This window comes from Tetrao urogallus (genome assembly GCF_951394365.1).
Source record: "Tetrao urogallus genome assembly, chromosome: 18".
Lineage (NCBI taxonomy): Eukaryota > Metazoa > Chordata > Aves > Galliformes > Phasianidae > Tetrao > Tetrao urogallus.
In genome coordinates this window covers 6,435,864-6,451,394 of record NC_136831.1, presented here as the reverse complement: position 1 = coordinate 6,451,394, position 15,531 = coordinate 6,435,864, and the positions used below count along the sequence as shown (strand labels likewise).

The window sequence follows — 15,531 nt, the reverse complement described above, 5'->3', positions numbered from 1 at the left end:
AAGGGTTTGAATTATTATTTTTTTTGAATGGTACCTGACTTTAGTAGATGCATCTGGCTCAAAAGGCATTGTTAGATAACGGAAAGCCATTGCAGAGCACTCGCTGTGGCATGCAGCCAGTGCTAGCTGTTGCTCCCCCTGAATCACCGCTTGCCTTTGCTCTGTGCTGGAGCACTGGAGGTGAGATGAGCCACGTGTGCCTGTCTGGAGGTGTGCTTCCATTGCAGGGCAGGAGAAATGGCTCAGCTCTGTGTGCTTGCTGCCCAGGGCTGCTCGGGAGCGTGCCATGACACAGCACTGCTGTGCTTTCAGCTCGAGCTATTTATACATGGGTTTTCTGCGTGACTTTTTCTGCTCCAGGAGGCTGTTTACTCCATAAAATAACCCCACTTCAGTTCAGTTGAATTGCCAGGGTTCCTTACCAACTAGATGAGAGTTTCAGCTTGTGGCAGTGCATAGCTGTGTGTCCAAACGCTACTGAATAAGAAGGAATCTGAGCATTAGTGCATGTCTGGCATCAGTCCCCTAATGCTGCTCAAACCACTTGTGTGTGCAAAGACTGTAGGCCCAGCTATTAATATTTTGGTTTTTGAGCCAGTCCAAAACTGAGGAGGAAAGAGTGGCAATGCACATGAAGCACGTGTTGGGGGCTGTTGGTCTGGCAGTATTGCTGCTGCTGAGGCTTGTAAAACACGAGTCTGTGAATCAGTTAAGGCACCTTAACCTGCTCAAAGCTGTTTGCAGGTCATGCCGTCTCAGAATAATTGTGAACAATTAGAAGCTAATTTAAATGGCTGGTTTGTATTCACAGCAGCGATGTATGAGCTAACCAGCTGGAAAGGAGGCACAGTGATTTGCTGCTCTATGTCTCTTGTCTCCCTCTTGTTGTTCCCTGGCACCTTTTGCAAGGCAGATATTAGCATTGGGCCAGCATTCAGCTCCCCGTGTGCATTGCTGAGTGCCCCATATGCTCCCAGTGGTCAGTGACTGATTCCTAGAGCACGGGTGCAGCCCAGCAACAAAAAACCTGTTGCATGGTAACCACCATCTCCATCCCGAGGCAACGATTGGAAGAATCCTTTTGCTTCAGGTAAATCAGAGAGCTGCTAGGCACACTGCTAGGCTCCTCCACACAGGGAGGAGCACAGCTTCATCAGCACGGCTGCTGGGTTCCCAGAAATCAGGCTGCTGGCTGCAGCGTGCTCCTCAGTGTTAGGGAGTGCCCAGAGCAGCTTCTCCTTTGGGGTCGCTCTTCCAGCAAGCAAGTACATCTTGTTCTTCAGACCCACTTATAGAGGCTAACTCTGGAGATCCTGCCATAAAGACCAGCACAGCCTCTGTTTGCAGGCACTTTCTGAGGTTCCCGTTGCTGAACCAGGCATGGCTCAGCAGGGTCAGCATGTCCATACAAGGCAGTGCTGCCCCATTGAAGGGCACTGCAGCTCCAGCCTGCTTCACATGAGGCTCTGGGGGAGGAGGGACGAGCCCATCTGCAAGTGGTGTTGGCTGCTCTATAGGCAAAATGCTGCCTGCTTCCAGCCAGCATCTCCTGTGCTCTTAGCTGCAGTCTCGTGTGGGTTTTTTCAGGTAACAGTGCCATCTGGTGCTGGATCTCTGCTCTTTATCAAGCTTTTCTCAGATTCCTAGGCAGAGGTGGTAGGAGAAGGGCTGCTTTTAATCAGCCATCTTACTGTGAGGCAGCAGGTGGCGGCTGTGTAGCATTGCTCCGGGGGGAGCAGGTTGGTGGGCTGCCTGTGCTGTGTGTTAGGGACAGCTGCCCAGAGGCTGCGAGGGAAGCAGGGCTGTCAGTGCAGGGTGCCTTCCGTATCTTTATGCTAAGCAGCGTTATTGTGCTGTTCCTGGGTTCTCTTTCACGTCCATTGTATGTAAAGCTTTTTGTTCTGGCTGCTCTGCCCCTCCTTCAGCTCCCACAGGTGGGTTTCCCATGGCCTCATCCCTTCTGTGATGACTGACGGTGCTAAGCTTCTGCAGGCAGGACAGAGGTGTGGGGATGACAAGCTGAAGGCACTGCTGCCCGTTCCAAAGCGATTTTCTTTCCAAGCGAAGCAGAGGAGCAGTGGCTCTGTGCAGCTCAGGTCAGTGCCCATCTGCTGCCCTGTCCTCCCAGCCACTCCTGCCAGTGCCATGCTCCCTCTGCTGGGAAATGCTTTCAGTCTTCCTTCTGTCCCATCAACAGCAGCCTGATAACCTTCTTGCCTTCCCATCTTCCTTTAGTTATTGCCCTGTTCTCAGCCTTCCTTTTTGGATCCATGGGTTCATCAGGCCAGGGAATGTCTTGCAGTGATTTCCAAAATGTCATGTACGTTTGCAGAGCTACAGAAATGATCTGTTACTGGTACAGTAAATAGCGTTTGACATTCTAGGATGAGGGAAATCCAAGTAAAAGATTAATTTTTGCTGAGATTTATTATGAAGCCAGATTCCTCTGCTCTGAGCACTGTGTTTACCCATGTTATAATTAAACTGAACTTTTGCTGCATCTAATGAATTACTTATATATATATATATATATATATATGTATTTTATTTTTTTTTAAGCCAAATTCCTGTTGGAAAATGAAAGCAGAGCCTCTCAGGGAAAAGGAAAGCAGGGCCCCTTGGTGTCCTGCTGCCACAGGACCTGGAGGTGTTTGTTGGGAGTGAGAATGCATTGCTGTAAGCAAAGGGCTTGCAGCATGGGGCTGAGGCTGCTGCTGGCAGTCCGATCCTTATGGGCAAGCTGTAGGTGCTGCCTTCTACTGATTTGAACACATGTGCTGGCTGCACACTAAGATTAAACCCGAAGTTTGCTTTGGTGCTGCTTAGGGTAGGGTGGGCAATGCATCCCACATCGTGCTGAGTGCCAGAGGGTTGGCACGTGCGTGTTGTCATGAGCTGGAGTTGTAACGTCAGCAGTCTCAGGTGGTGCTGGAGCACTATTGATGCCATCTTAGCTTCTGTGAAGTCCTTTAAAGCGTTTCTTTCAGACTTAGGGAGAATTTTAGCAACCGTCGCTCTGTCCTTCTGCCCCTGCAGTTGTTCGTCACCCTGACCTCGTGCAGAGCAGTGTTTGCACGGCCCCAGACAGCCTCACCAACACACTGCTGTGCCGAGCGTAGGAAATGCAGGTCCTGTTTGCTGTCCTTCCCTGTCTGAGCAGTCCAGGGGAGAACTGTGCGTTCTGAATGACACGCTCATGACTGCTGGCAGTTAACTCATTGCAGGCCGTGCTGAATGTTTTTTAATCTCAGTACCATTTCTAACTAACTGAATGTCTTCTGTCCTCTCTGATGGTCTGCCTGGCAGGGCCACAAGCTGCACACGCTCCTGGCTGGGGTTTGGCAGGGCAGAACTTTGCCAGTCAGCGCCGTTTTGCTCTCGCTGCCATTCAGTCTCATCCCACAAGGGTTGTTGTCAAACCCTCTGCTTTCTATTTCCTAACTCTTCTGCTCTTTGGGGTCACGCAGCTTTGGTCCTTGGAAGCTAGAATTTCCAGTGGTCTTTGTTGTACCTCCTTCTCTTTTCCTTCCTTCCTTCCCCAGAACAGCTCCTGCCTGGGAGCCTGCAGCTGCTTCAAGTCAGAGTGAACCAAGGCTCATCTTCTGCAGGATCCTCCTCCTGCTTCTTTCTTCTCCTGCTTTCTAGACAGCTCCTGTGCAGCGCAATATGATCAGTGCAATAGAAATGTCTTTCAGGAGAGGTGAGCTCTGCATGCAGAGCATGTTCTTCTAAGAGTTGTTTGGTGCCGCCAGTAGTTTTGATGCTGAAATTCTTTCTAAAACATCTCAGCTTCAGATGTTTGGGATCTTTGAAATTCTGAGTCTTTGTCACCCAATTCTGTGCTGCGTTTGGACAGCTGGCTTGCTATTCTGGATGCCTCATTTGGGTTTGAGCAAACAGCTTGTGTTGATTGCCGTGCTGCTGTTGTAGCTGAAGAGAATTTGGGTGTGCAGTCAGAGTTTAAAATAAAAATTAAGGACTGAAAACAACAGGAACGTGTTCCATGTATAACACCTCAGCCTAGCTAACGAGGAGACCTCTGGGCAATTGTGGATCTGCAAGATGTTTTTTTTTCTATTGCCTTTCTTCTGCTGAAAGAGCTGACTGTCCCTGTCGCAGGACAGGCTTTATAAAATTGCAAGTAATGCTTTCTCTATCTTTATTTGCAAATTCATCAGGAGTGTGTGGAAATGGCTTAAGTGAGAACAGTTGCACAAGCTGGGTGAGGAGAGTGCTGGGAATGCGAGATGGAGAAGGAGCCAAGAGCGAGCTGCAGGTCTGTGCTGGTCAGGGCCTGGAAGCCAGGCTGCTGCTGCTGTGCTGCTCCCCAGCTCTGCTTTGCTCACGTGGAAGCACTTCCATGCTGCACAGAGTCCGTGTGACTGCTGGTGGGTCACTGCTGGGGAGCTCATCCATCACATAGCAGCACAGCCCGCTGCAGAGGCTTCACGTCCAGCACTTGTGCATTCATGTCTGTTAGGTATAGGCAGTTACCAAAGGGAAGGGTGGGTGTCTGCTGCTTTTTCTCCTTTGTGCCTGTGTTTATTCCCAGAGTTCTTGTTGTAGGGGATTAAACCTGTGTCTGGCATAGGGACTACATTGGAGATAGGGGCTGTGGGATCACACCAGCACCTTTCCCAGGTTTGATTTTTCACTGGGCAAACATTGCAGCTGTCAGAGACAGCAGTTGACACACTGTGAGCTCGGTTTAACTTGCTGTTGGCAAGAGCTGTGCTGGATCAGGTGTCATCCTCACAGCCACCCTGAGCTGGGCAGTGCTGGGAGCTGAGCAGAAATACAGAAGTTGCACTGCCATGGCTCACCCACGTGGAACGTGTGCTCCCAAATCTTTGTGCCTCTGCATATTGAAGGCACTGACCTGTGACATGGTCTGCCTTGAGCCAGAGTGGATTGCAGTGCTGAGAGGTCCCGGCCATCCTGCCCACGCTGTGCTTTGGAGTTGCCCAACACGGCTCGTCTGCATGGTGCGTGGAGAAATGAAGTCCTCTGAGCGTGGTAAGGAGCCCCTGAGCTGTGTGCTGGTGTGTGTGGGAGCAGCAGGCAGTGACTGTGGGAAAGGTGTGCTGATTGCTGATGTAAGAAATCATTGGGCTGAGCAAAAGCTACTTAATGATGTAGTGCTCTTTCCGATCTCCCAGTTTCAGGGGACAGCAGCTGCCCAGCTTCCCATCAAGTGAGATACTCAGCTGAGAGTGGGAACATGATGATGTTGGCACTTGTTCCCTAAGCAGAAACCCAGATGCTCTGTAGCACCCTCATGCAGTACAGAGTACAGCCAGAGCTGGTGGAGCAGCCCAGGTGTTCCTGCTTTGGTGGTGTGCCCCTGAGCGTGGGCACTGCTTCAGTGCTGAGTACTGGAAAGCAGCACTGAGTACAGGGCAGCAGTTGAGTGCCACAACCATTGTGCCTCTTGGAGCTGCTTGTCTGTAGTGGTGCTTAACCCATGGACCTGGTGTGTGTGTGCTGGCTGTGCCTTTCTGCCTGGGTGAAACGTGTTGTTATGAGCATCGTTGGCTTTTTGAATGTAGGTAAGGTGGATTAAAAAGGATGAGAGGGCAACACAAGTAGAACATGCCTGGAATGTGAGGTGTTGGAGGTTGCTGAGCTCAGCTTGGTGTGCTGGTGAGTGCATCTCTGGGGAGCTGAGAGTTCTTGTTCCTGGGGCTATTGGCAAAGCACTTGGCTGGAGCAGAAAACTTGAGCCATGTTAATACTGACTTTCATGGAAGCAAATACAGCAGCTGGGCTGCAAGTCCCTATTTTAAAAGAGCATCCAGTGCTGAGCTCCCTGGCTGCTGAGTGAGAGGCCAACCTCCCATGGATGATGATCACACCTCAGGGATTACATAGGAGAGGAAGAGTGACTGCACTGTTGTGTGTTCAGGAACAGCCACTCTAGTGTGCTCTGGTTGGGTTTTGTGCTTGTAATGGTCTTTGCATGATGCCAGACCTGCAAAGTATTTATTTCTGGGCTGGTGTTCTGCCTACTCCTTGGCTTGCTTATCCTAGCAACTGAGGCAGGTGGGTCTGGTGCACAGAGCTGAAAATAGTCATGCTGCCTTTGCAAACAGAGCCATCAGAGAGCAGGTTAAGTGCAGTCCCCTGCAGAGAAAGCTTGATGCTTTGCTTTTGGAAGAAACTGCGTGGTTATATCCTTCAGGTGTGGATGACTGGGAAGGGAATGCTTGAACAGCTTCCCTGATTTACCTGGGATGCCTAATGTACAAATATTGCCCGTGCCAGGCAGCGTCAGCGTGGGTAATTCAAGTGTTGTTCAATACAGAACAAAGCAGAACGGCTCAGTGGTGGGTGATGAGTTGGTTTAATCTGGCATTGCCCTAATGCGTGTTGAAATGAAGCTGTCATTACACACTGAGCTTTGCATTAAGAGAACTCTTCAGTTAAAACCCCCAAACTGCTGCTCACAGGTGTGCAGTTACTGGAACGCGACTATTGCTGTGACTGTGCTTCTGGATGTTAAGGGCTCTCTGTGCAGCACTTCAACAAATAATTTTAGAAAGCATTATAAAAATGGATGTCTGTCTATGCTCTGGTGGGCTGTGGGAGGGTATGAACGCTTCCCCAGGCTGGAAGTGGGCTCTAGGAGGCTTCAGATTTCCCTCCCTGCTGCAGCTGAGACTCAGGAGCTGCCCTAAAAGCTTCACTGGCTGCCTTGCTTCCTGCCTTACCGAAACGTGCCATCAAGAAGGCAATAAATACTCAGGTGCTTTGCTTTGATTCCGGATCCTGCCCTCAGATCATGGATTTATGTCTTAATTTTACAGATCAGGCTGTAAGCCAGGGTGTGGGCTAGGATGAGATGCTGACAAAGCACAATGGGTTTGGGGCCGGGTTCAACCAGCGAAGTGATGCCTGTAGCAGGAGCAGAGGGGTGAATGCTAGAAGTGAGATGTGAGGGAGGCTGTGTCCCTGATACACAGCTCACGTGGTGCTTCCCGAAATGCATGGTATGTGGTTAATGTGTTTGCAGAGCTCACACTGATGCAAATATGCTCCTGAGCACTGAAATGCAGATGAGAAGTGGCCCTGTTCTGCAGGGGGAAATCTTAACCAAGCAGCCTTGTGTCCTCCCCATTAGTATGCTGAGAGCATTATCCCTCATACAGCATTTTTGTCATGCATTAGATGGGAATTGGGTTTTGCTGTTTTAAGCCTATTAATAACACTTAATGAAGCAGCCTGCAAGTAGACTTCAGATGAGTGAAGCAGCTTGCTGAAGGGTCACTGCTGGAAGGACACGGGCGGTTTAACTGGCCAGGAATTGTTGGGTCCATCCAGTGATATCTCTCTCCCAGCAATGTGTGGGAGTGCTGGAAGCCTCTTCAGTGCAGAGGGATGAGATGCTGTGCATTTGTTTGCTATGTTAAGTGCCAACACTCAGTCCAGTCTCTCTCTTTTTTTCTTCCCCTTTAGCTGAAGCTTGAAGATCGCTCTGTGGTCCCTCGAGATGTGGTCAGACATATGAGCTCCAGTGTAAGTGCTCTTTTCCATGTCCCTTTTTGTTCATAACACTGCTGCATGGATTTCTCAGACTTGCCAAATTGCCTGAATGGAACTGAACAGCACTGATTTGAGTGTGTTCTATTTTTAGTGTGTCTAATAGAACTAGCAGCATCCCTTGAAAATGAGATGCTGATAAGGCTGCCTCACTGCTGTTGTGTATCTGCAAAGGTCTCCTGAGCACAGGCAGCCTGGCAGTGTCAGCTCATGAGACAAACCTGCCACCCGGGTGTCCTTTCAGTTTCAAGTCAAGCTGCTCTGAGATGAGAGGAGTGCAGACCTGCAGCAAACCCCAGCATTGCTGAAGCAAGACACACACCGAAGCATCTGACACAGCTAGGTTGGCAGAAAACAAGCTGGCTTTTAATGGTCAGCTTTGTAATTGTTACCTTTCTGCTTTACTATTTAAGTCCTAGTCATTCTGTGCTAGCTTTACAGTGTGCACATCTGAGGACGTGTAGATTTGTCTTCTTGTAGGACATACTGGGAGCACTGTCCCAGTATTGATCATCTGATGAGATGGGATCCCTCAGGAGCTTAGCTGGGCTGACAGCTTGGTGCTGATGCTCACAGCTAACCTATAGCCCTGAGCCATATGGGCTGCCAGGTGGGTGCTTGCATCTTCTCTTGACTTGCTCCCAGCAGTGGGGCTGCCCATGTGGTGCTGAAACAGGCACTGGTTGCTGTGGTGGCACCACATGGTGAGCTGCATGCATGGAAAAGGCCATCCTCTGATCTGGCTGAGTGTTTGAAATAAAGCCTCTTTTATCCATTAAGGAAAAAAAGTCAACCCAGTCCTTTTGCACAGAATGTTCCAAAGACAAGAAAAAGGAAGAAAAAACAAAAAACTTGAAGGGTAACTTGAAAAATGCTGAAATAAAGCATTTCCTTAAGAAATCAAGTTCTTGTTTGAAGTGGAAATTTGGATTCAACATCTCTTAGTAAAACTGCAGCCCTATTTCAATCTAAAACAAGGAACTGCTGGCAAATGGAAATATCAGCAGCTGACAGTGCTGTACCTGGCACAGCTGGACACTGCTCTGTATCTTCTTGCTCAAAGCAGGATGTTTTCTGTGTCCTTTCTCTCAATTGCCTGTTTCTAATGCTTTTTACCATCCTGAAAGCTTAAAGTCACTTTGAGCTCTTCTCTTCTTGGCAAATGTGGATACGCTGCTTTTGTTTGCAATTTCCATACTCATTGGAGCACAAATGGGCTTCTCCAGCTTGCTGCACATATGTTGGTAGGTACACTGGTGTGTCCCAGCAGGCGTTCTGCACGCTCTTATTTTCAGTTTGCATGTTTGGACGTTGGCTTTTACTTGACCATTTGTGCTAGTGGCTGATAATGTCATTTTTTCAATAGGATGGTGGGTAAATAACTCATATTCCTCCCCTCAAAAACGTGCTGTATCTGAAGAAGACCTGAGCTTCACCTTAATCTCAAGTATATTTTAAATATCAGTGGCAAATAAAGCAATGAACCCCTTGTGTCCCAAAGAAAAACGTCAGATGTAGTGCAGAAAATCACTACCACGTTTACAATAGGAGAGCTGTGGCTGTCAGCCTGCCCCACACCACTCGGCCTGGCAAGTGCACAATGAGGAACTTGCTCTGTATGCACTGCACTCCCAGGGCTTGTTTGTAACCTTGGGTGGGAAGGACTCGAAATCCTGTGTTCCTCAAGAGAGGAGCTGACTCAAATTCAGTGCTTCTCGTCTAGCACTGAGCGCGAGGAAGGAATGCCTAATGCATGAAATGAGGTCATCTTCTCTGAATGCGGTTGGGCCCCCATGAGTCTAATCCAGATGGATGCAGAATGGTGGCAGACTCCGTTTTTCCAGGTGGTGCTTGGGGGAAAAGATCAGAAATAGGGCTGCAAGCTGTCAGGCACCCAGATTTGTTGCTCTGGACGGTGCTGGGTGCCGCTGCCCCTTTAAATTGAGCAGTGGTAGGTGGAGATCTCCTTGTTAGAAGGGAGTATGGAGGGAATGAGTCGGATGGGAGGTACATGGTGTGGGGGCCTTGGAGCTTGCTGAGCTGCTGTGCGCTCAGATAGGAAACTGATGGGTCAGGGGATGAAACTCTTTGCTTTGGGACCGCATTGCTGAGCGCTGCTGCAGCCTCGCTGTGATTCAGCAGAACTTCCCTGCCCGCAGCACTGCCTCTGTGGTGCAGGGCAATGCTTCATGTGACAGTGAGGTAAATAAACCCAGAGCAGCAGTTCAGCAGCAGATGAGAGAGGAGAGCCAGCATCCTGTGCTCCTGTCACTTCTCAGGCCGCTCGCAGCGTTGATCTCTGCTTTCTAAACACTTGCATGTAAGTCTGTGTTCTCACTCAAGAGCTTAGCAACTGGAAGGGGACACGAGCTGAACTAAACCCTCTGCTCCTTCCCATGATCAGGTGGCACCCAGCAGTCTCAGATGGGCTCTGGGGGTTCCAGGCACTGGGGTGTGACAGCACTGGTTGCGTTTGTTTGGTGCTGATGGCAGGAGGGTCTCTGCCATGGGAAGCCTGATGCTTTGTTTCAGCTGATTCAGGTGGGGTGAGAGACTTGAATCCCAGAACAGCAGCAACGTGAGGGTTTTCTGTTTCTCTGGCTGCTGGTTAAGCAGTCTATAGCACAGACTTAACAAACCCTCAACAGCAAAATGTGAGCAGAGGATGGATGGGCTGTACTTAAGTAGCAGAAGCTGGAGTCAGGGTGAGGGTTCTACTTTGGCAGGTGCCACTTGTGAGCAGGCCTCGCTCATCCCGTGGCCAGAACCTTGCTGGCAGCAGCTGCCTGCCCCAGGTGTGGTTCTGGCACAGCCTGTTTGTGTCTCTGCAGAGGTGTCAGTGGGCAGCAGGGCTCTGCAGGGCTCCTCCTGGCACTGTGCAGGCTGCTGGCTGTGCCAGGTTTAGTGCAGCCATGGGCTGTAGCTGAGAGAGTTGGGAAGCAAAGGAAACCTCTTTTGAAGTGGCAGTAATCTGTAGATCGGTTGGAAGGGATGAAGCCCTGCTGCCCTGAGCTGTGCCAGCCTGGCTCCCCCAGCCCTGCTGATAACTGGCACAGCTCTGCGAGGATGTGGCACGAGGACGTTGCTGTCTTCATTGCCTTGGGAGCTGTACCTGCAGGACGCAGGCTGCTGTAATTCCAGGAAGAGGAAATGCAGCCAACCTGTGCTAAACAGTCTGCCCAGGTGCCATTCTGGGCTGTGGGACATCTCGGCTCCCAACAGGAGGTTTGATGAGCTGAGCACCAGCAAACTCGTGGCCTTCCAGAGGGGCCACCCAGGGCTCTGGGTGAAAGCCTTGAATAAATATTTGATGTAGCCAATAGAACAACGTGCTTATAAGTGGACCGAGCAAACAAATCCACCTCTCACCAAGTGTAAGCACTCCCAGCATTGTGCTCAAGTCCTGCTGGAGCAGTGACCTTCATGTTTGAGATAAGGACAGCCTTGAAGTTGCTGATAGCAGGGCATTTGTCACGCTGTCCCTCAGTCCACTTTTATGGTGGACTGTGGGCTTTAATAAATAAAAGTATGGATTGTCCCAGCTGTCAAGGGCCAGGGCAGCTGCTGTGACTGGCAGTGTTTGGGTTAGCAGCCTGTCCTTGCAGGCTTCTGCCATATGTGTAAGCAGTGTACGTATTGCCAAACTATCCCCAGAAGGCTCCTGACAGCATGTGGTACTTTCTTTGGGGCAAAAAGGATTAAAACTTTGCTAAAAAGTGACAGAGGCAATGACAACCACCACGTAATTGAATCAACTGTAAGTTATCTGATGTGAAACCTTGACATCTGAAAAGTGCCAGATCTTTTTAGTATGGCAGCAGGTGAAGCTCATTTATAACATGCTGCACAATCAGGCTTTACATGAGAAGTCACAGATTGCTGTGCACAGAGCACATGCATTTGTGTGCAAGGCCTCCTCTAGGTTCTAAACCTTTCTCTTTGTGTTTCCAGGACAGCCAGTGTGGGACTGTAATTGATGTCAACATAGAGTGTGCTGTGAAGCTGGTAGGAACCAACTGCATCCTGTACCCTGTCAACAGCAAAGACCTGCAACATATCTGGGTGAGAAAGCAGCCAAAACAAAGTGGAGCCAGGGTTTTGGTGATGGGAAGAATGCTGCTGTGTTCCAAGTAACTTGTGCTAAGGAGGCATCTGTGCAAGATGCATCTGCAACTTGGTTTTATTTTAAAGCATCCTCCCTGGGAGAAGGTGGAGCATCTCCTCTTCTGCCCATCTGTTCTGTGTTTCTGAGCACGTTGCTGGGATCGGGCTGACTTGGAAGGTGGGGTTGTCTCTAAATTGTGAGAGCTTCTGTATTGAGATTGTCAGGTGACAGCACAACCAGAGCCCCTCAACACTGGCTCAGCAGTATTGTTAGTGCTGAAGCAGTGAGAACACTAAGGGGAGTCGGGCAGCTTTCTGTTGAACTGAAACATTCCTGGTTCTCCCATTTGTGCGGGTGGGGGATTTTTGGATGCTGAGTGGTGTAAGGTTTTATCAACTACAAAATTCAGGGCTGTTTAAATGGAGAATCTGTACTGTGCTCTGACTCTTCAGTGTGCCTTAATTCAAGCTTACAGCAAGGTCTGCAGCTGCTGCCTGAAATCCCCCCTGAGGTCGCTTTCCGGTCTGTGTTACGTGAGGATTTACTCACTGGTTCAAAATACAAGGGCTGATGTTTATAAAGCTGCTTTCCCGTTTTCTTCACAGCCCTTCATGTATGGTGACTATATAGCTTATGACTGCTGGCTGGGCAAGGTGTATGATCTGAAGAACCAAGTCATCCTTAAGCTTTCCAACGGAGCCAGGTACTTCCTTCTGTTGAATGCCCCCTAGCTTTCATGATCCTGATCTGTTTTAGGAGAGCGAGGCAGGCTGAGCTTCTCATTCATGTGCTCCTGTTAAGTCATCTGCTTGCTTTATCCTTGGATATAGAGTACAAACACATCTTTATCTGAAAACGTCACTGATTACCCTCTGGAAACGTGTTATCTGAAGGATGTTATTTTTGTCAGTCCCAGCAGATCAGCCCTCCAGAACTGAAATATGTTGGTTTTTAAAACTGCGCTTCTGCCGTGGAAAAAATGGTTGTTTTGACATATCACGAATTCCAGACTGCTCAGTAGGAGAGTGTGCTGCCTCTGACAGGCAGGGAGGGAGGATTCTTACCTTAAAGCATCTGCAGGAACGTGGAAGCTCGCAGGCTGGTGCTTCCTATTAATGATGAAAAAGCAGCCCCAGATTGAACTTCAGTCGTTATGGTCAGCTCTGCTTTATCTGCACCGTTATTTACAGCAGCGTTGGGAATGTTTTTAATGAGGATGTAATCTAAAGCCATACCTCCTGAGAGAGATTTAACCAGAAGCATTGCAAGAGTTTTCTTGTTACCTTCACGTGTGGTTCTGCAGAGCCAGTAAATGATTTGAATTCTGATCCTTGTGCATGTCAGACAGGAACGTGTGAATTGCAGCCCTTTGAACTCGGTGCTGTTACTGAGGCCTGTCTGGTCTTAGTGTGCAGAGGAAAGGAGGAGCCAGTGGAGGGCTGGGAGGCACACAGGCATGGCAGCTGGGATCCAACCCATCTGTTGTGTGAATTGGATGGTAATGATTTAAAACAGAGGGAAAAAACAGCTCTGCCTTCTGCTTTTCCTAAGAGAAGTGAGCGTTGCAAAAGCTATAAACGACGACTGGCGGATGCTTCTCTGATTTTCTTGACTGTTTGAGCTTTTGGTTAACCCAGACTGGAAGGCTCTTACACATCTGTTAGACTGGCAGTGAAAAATAACTGCACTTCTCTATCTGCACCGCCTGCAGTTATTGGTGGAACTTAAAACCTTGCTTGGTTTCTGTTAGCAACTCGTGCATAGCTGTGTCAAATGAGGTAACTGTTTTTGAAATCTTTATAATGAATCATTTGAAATCCCACCAGAACTTAGGCTGGACATAAAGCTATTACTGAAGCAAACATACCCAAGCTGCCTTTAGTTTCCTTGGTGTGGATAACCAATGACACCTCTGCAGCAGAAAAATCTTGACCAGTACCTCGCATATTACTTGATTTTCTTATTTTTTACTCACTGAATGGAGCCTTTGAATACCAGGCAGTGTTTTTTACAACTTACCTGTAGCCAGTTCTGCTCTGGACCATAAGGGCTCAGCAGTATGCATATGGACAGACCCACTCGGGCAGCAGCAGTTAAGCTGGTGCTGTTTGGCTCTGGAAATGTGACCGTGCCTCCTGTCTGCTCTCCAGGTGTTCTATGAGCACAGAAGATGGAGCCAAGCTGTATGACGTCTGTCCTCACGTCAGTGACTCGGTGAGCTTCTGGTTCTCCTGGGAGCCTGTTTGATCAGCTTTAATTCATAAGCTTTTTGCATAGGAGGGAGAGGGGAAGGGCAAAACCACAATTATTTATAGATGCTAAAAGTTAAGTGATGCGTTACATCTGAAAAACAGCTGGATCTTCTCTTAAGTAAGCTGTAACAATATGTAGCTTAAAGGTGTCCCTATAGCAGAAGGGGTTGAGATTAGATGATCTTAAAGATCCCTTCCAACCCAACCCATTTTAGGATTACTAACAAGCAGGTTTTCAGCAGATGTTACATTTAGTATATCCCACTGTGTTTTGCAAACAAGTCATGCAATATGCAGTCACATGGCTCATGTCAAGGTGCTTCACTGTCTGCTCAGTACATCTGTATGTGCTTGAAAAGGCTCTTGCTCCATTTAATACTTTCAGATGTAATGCCTTCTTCTGGAAAAGGGCATGCTGTGTAAATGATGTTCTGCTCGAAGCACGTTTCTAGATGGTGTAGAATACTCTCTTGCTGCTGTTGTCTGTTGCATTCTCTGAATGGAGAGCTGCCATCATGCTGGACTTTTCCATATCATGGTGGGAAAGGTTCTGCTGGCATTTCAGCTGTGTGCTGATGGGATCTCAGCTTCCTCACCTTGCAAAGCAGGCAGCAGCTTGCTTCTCCTTCCAAATGGCATCAGCAGGGCCTCGCTGTGTTCCCAGCAGCTTTATTTGGAGTTGGCTGCGAGAATAGCATATAATTCATAAAAGCTAAAATGCTGTCAACCCTTATCCTTCCCAGCCTTCAAAGCAGAGATCTAAAACTGCATTTCTGTTCCTCTGTTTCATGAGGAGTAAATGGAATATAATTGTAATAGGATGCGCTGCCGTGGTTTTCTTGTTCTGCGCAGAAACGGTGTGGTCTGTTGCTAGACCTTCTCTGGTATTTTAGTCTCTGCTATTTTGGGTTGCACAGCATTATTGTGCTTGCTAAATCTGTGTTGAAGCAGCATCCACGTTTTGGGCATTGATTTGGAGATCTTTTTTGAGTCAGGCTGCCTTCAGAATACTTGGAGTCCCATAGAGGCCCACAGTTTTGTCTTAAACTTGAGTTATCTCCAGTGTTACCCTTGATCCTGTGCTCAGCACTGCTGTGTTAGGTGCACACCTGATCTCAATCTCAGTGCACTGCTCTTATCCTTTCTGACAAACTACAAGACTTGCTGCATTTTTGTGCTCTGTATTCCATCTACTCTAAACTGTTCTGTCCGCCCCCACATCCTGAATCTTGGCTCATCAAATCACTCTAAATATCAGTGGAAAAGAGTTCTAGGAAATAATTGTTTTCTCTACAGCCCTGTTCTGTTTTCATAGGATTGTCGTGTTGACTAATCCACCCAGGGCAGGAAGAACGCTCACAAAGTTAGTGTGACAGCTGGAGGAGTGAAGGCAGGAATCCCCTGGCTGGCTGATAGCTGCAGGAGCTTGAACTGGAGCATGGAAAAGAGATCAGGTGTCCCTGCCCAGGACTGTGGCCTCTGTGGCCGCCTTGTTACTGAGAACATAGGTGTGAAATCCATATCTTTTGTTTCTTGCAAATACCTTTGCTTCTCCCCTACTGAGTCATAATCCTGTATGAATGTGTGATAGAGCAGGTTGCTATAGAAACTGCTGGGTTGGCTTCAGAAACGAGC

At 48.6% G+C, this 15,531-nt stretch overlaps 1 protein-coding gene across 1 annotated transcript in view; it reads left to right on the top strand.

The window, feature by feature from the left end:
• Window positions 1-15,531, top strand: part of UBE2O (ubiquitin conjugating enzyme E2 O) — a gene marked incomplete at both ends in the record, with an annotated part of 47,148 nt that overhangs the window by 15,619 nt on the left and 15,998 nt on the right. Inside the window, 4 exons of the mRNA XM_079544283.1 lie at window positions 7,456-7,515; window positions 11,491-11,601; window positions 12,250-12,347; window positions 13,795-13,858. Coding sequence (XP_079400409.1) covers window positions 7,456-7,515; window positions 11,491-11,601; window positions 12,250-12,347; window positions 13,795-13,858 — 333 coding nt within the window. The remainder of the gene's footprint in view (window positions 1-7,455; window positions 7,516-11,490; window positions 11,602-12,249; window positions 12,348-13,794; window positions 13,859-15,531) is intronic.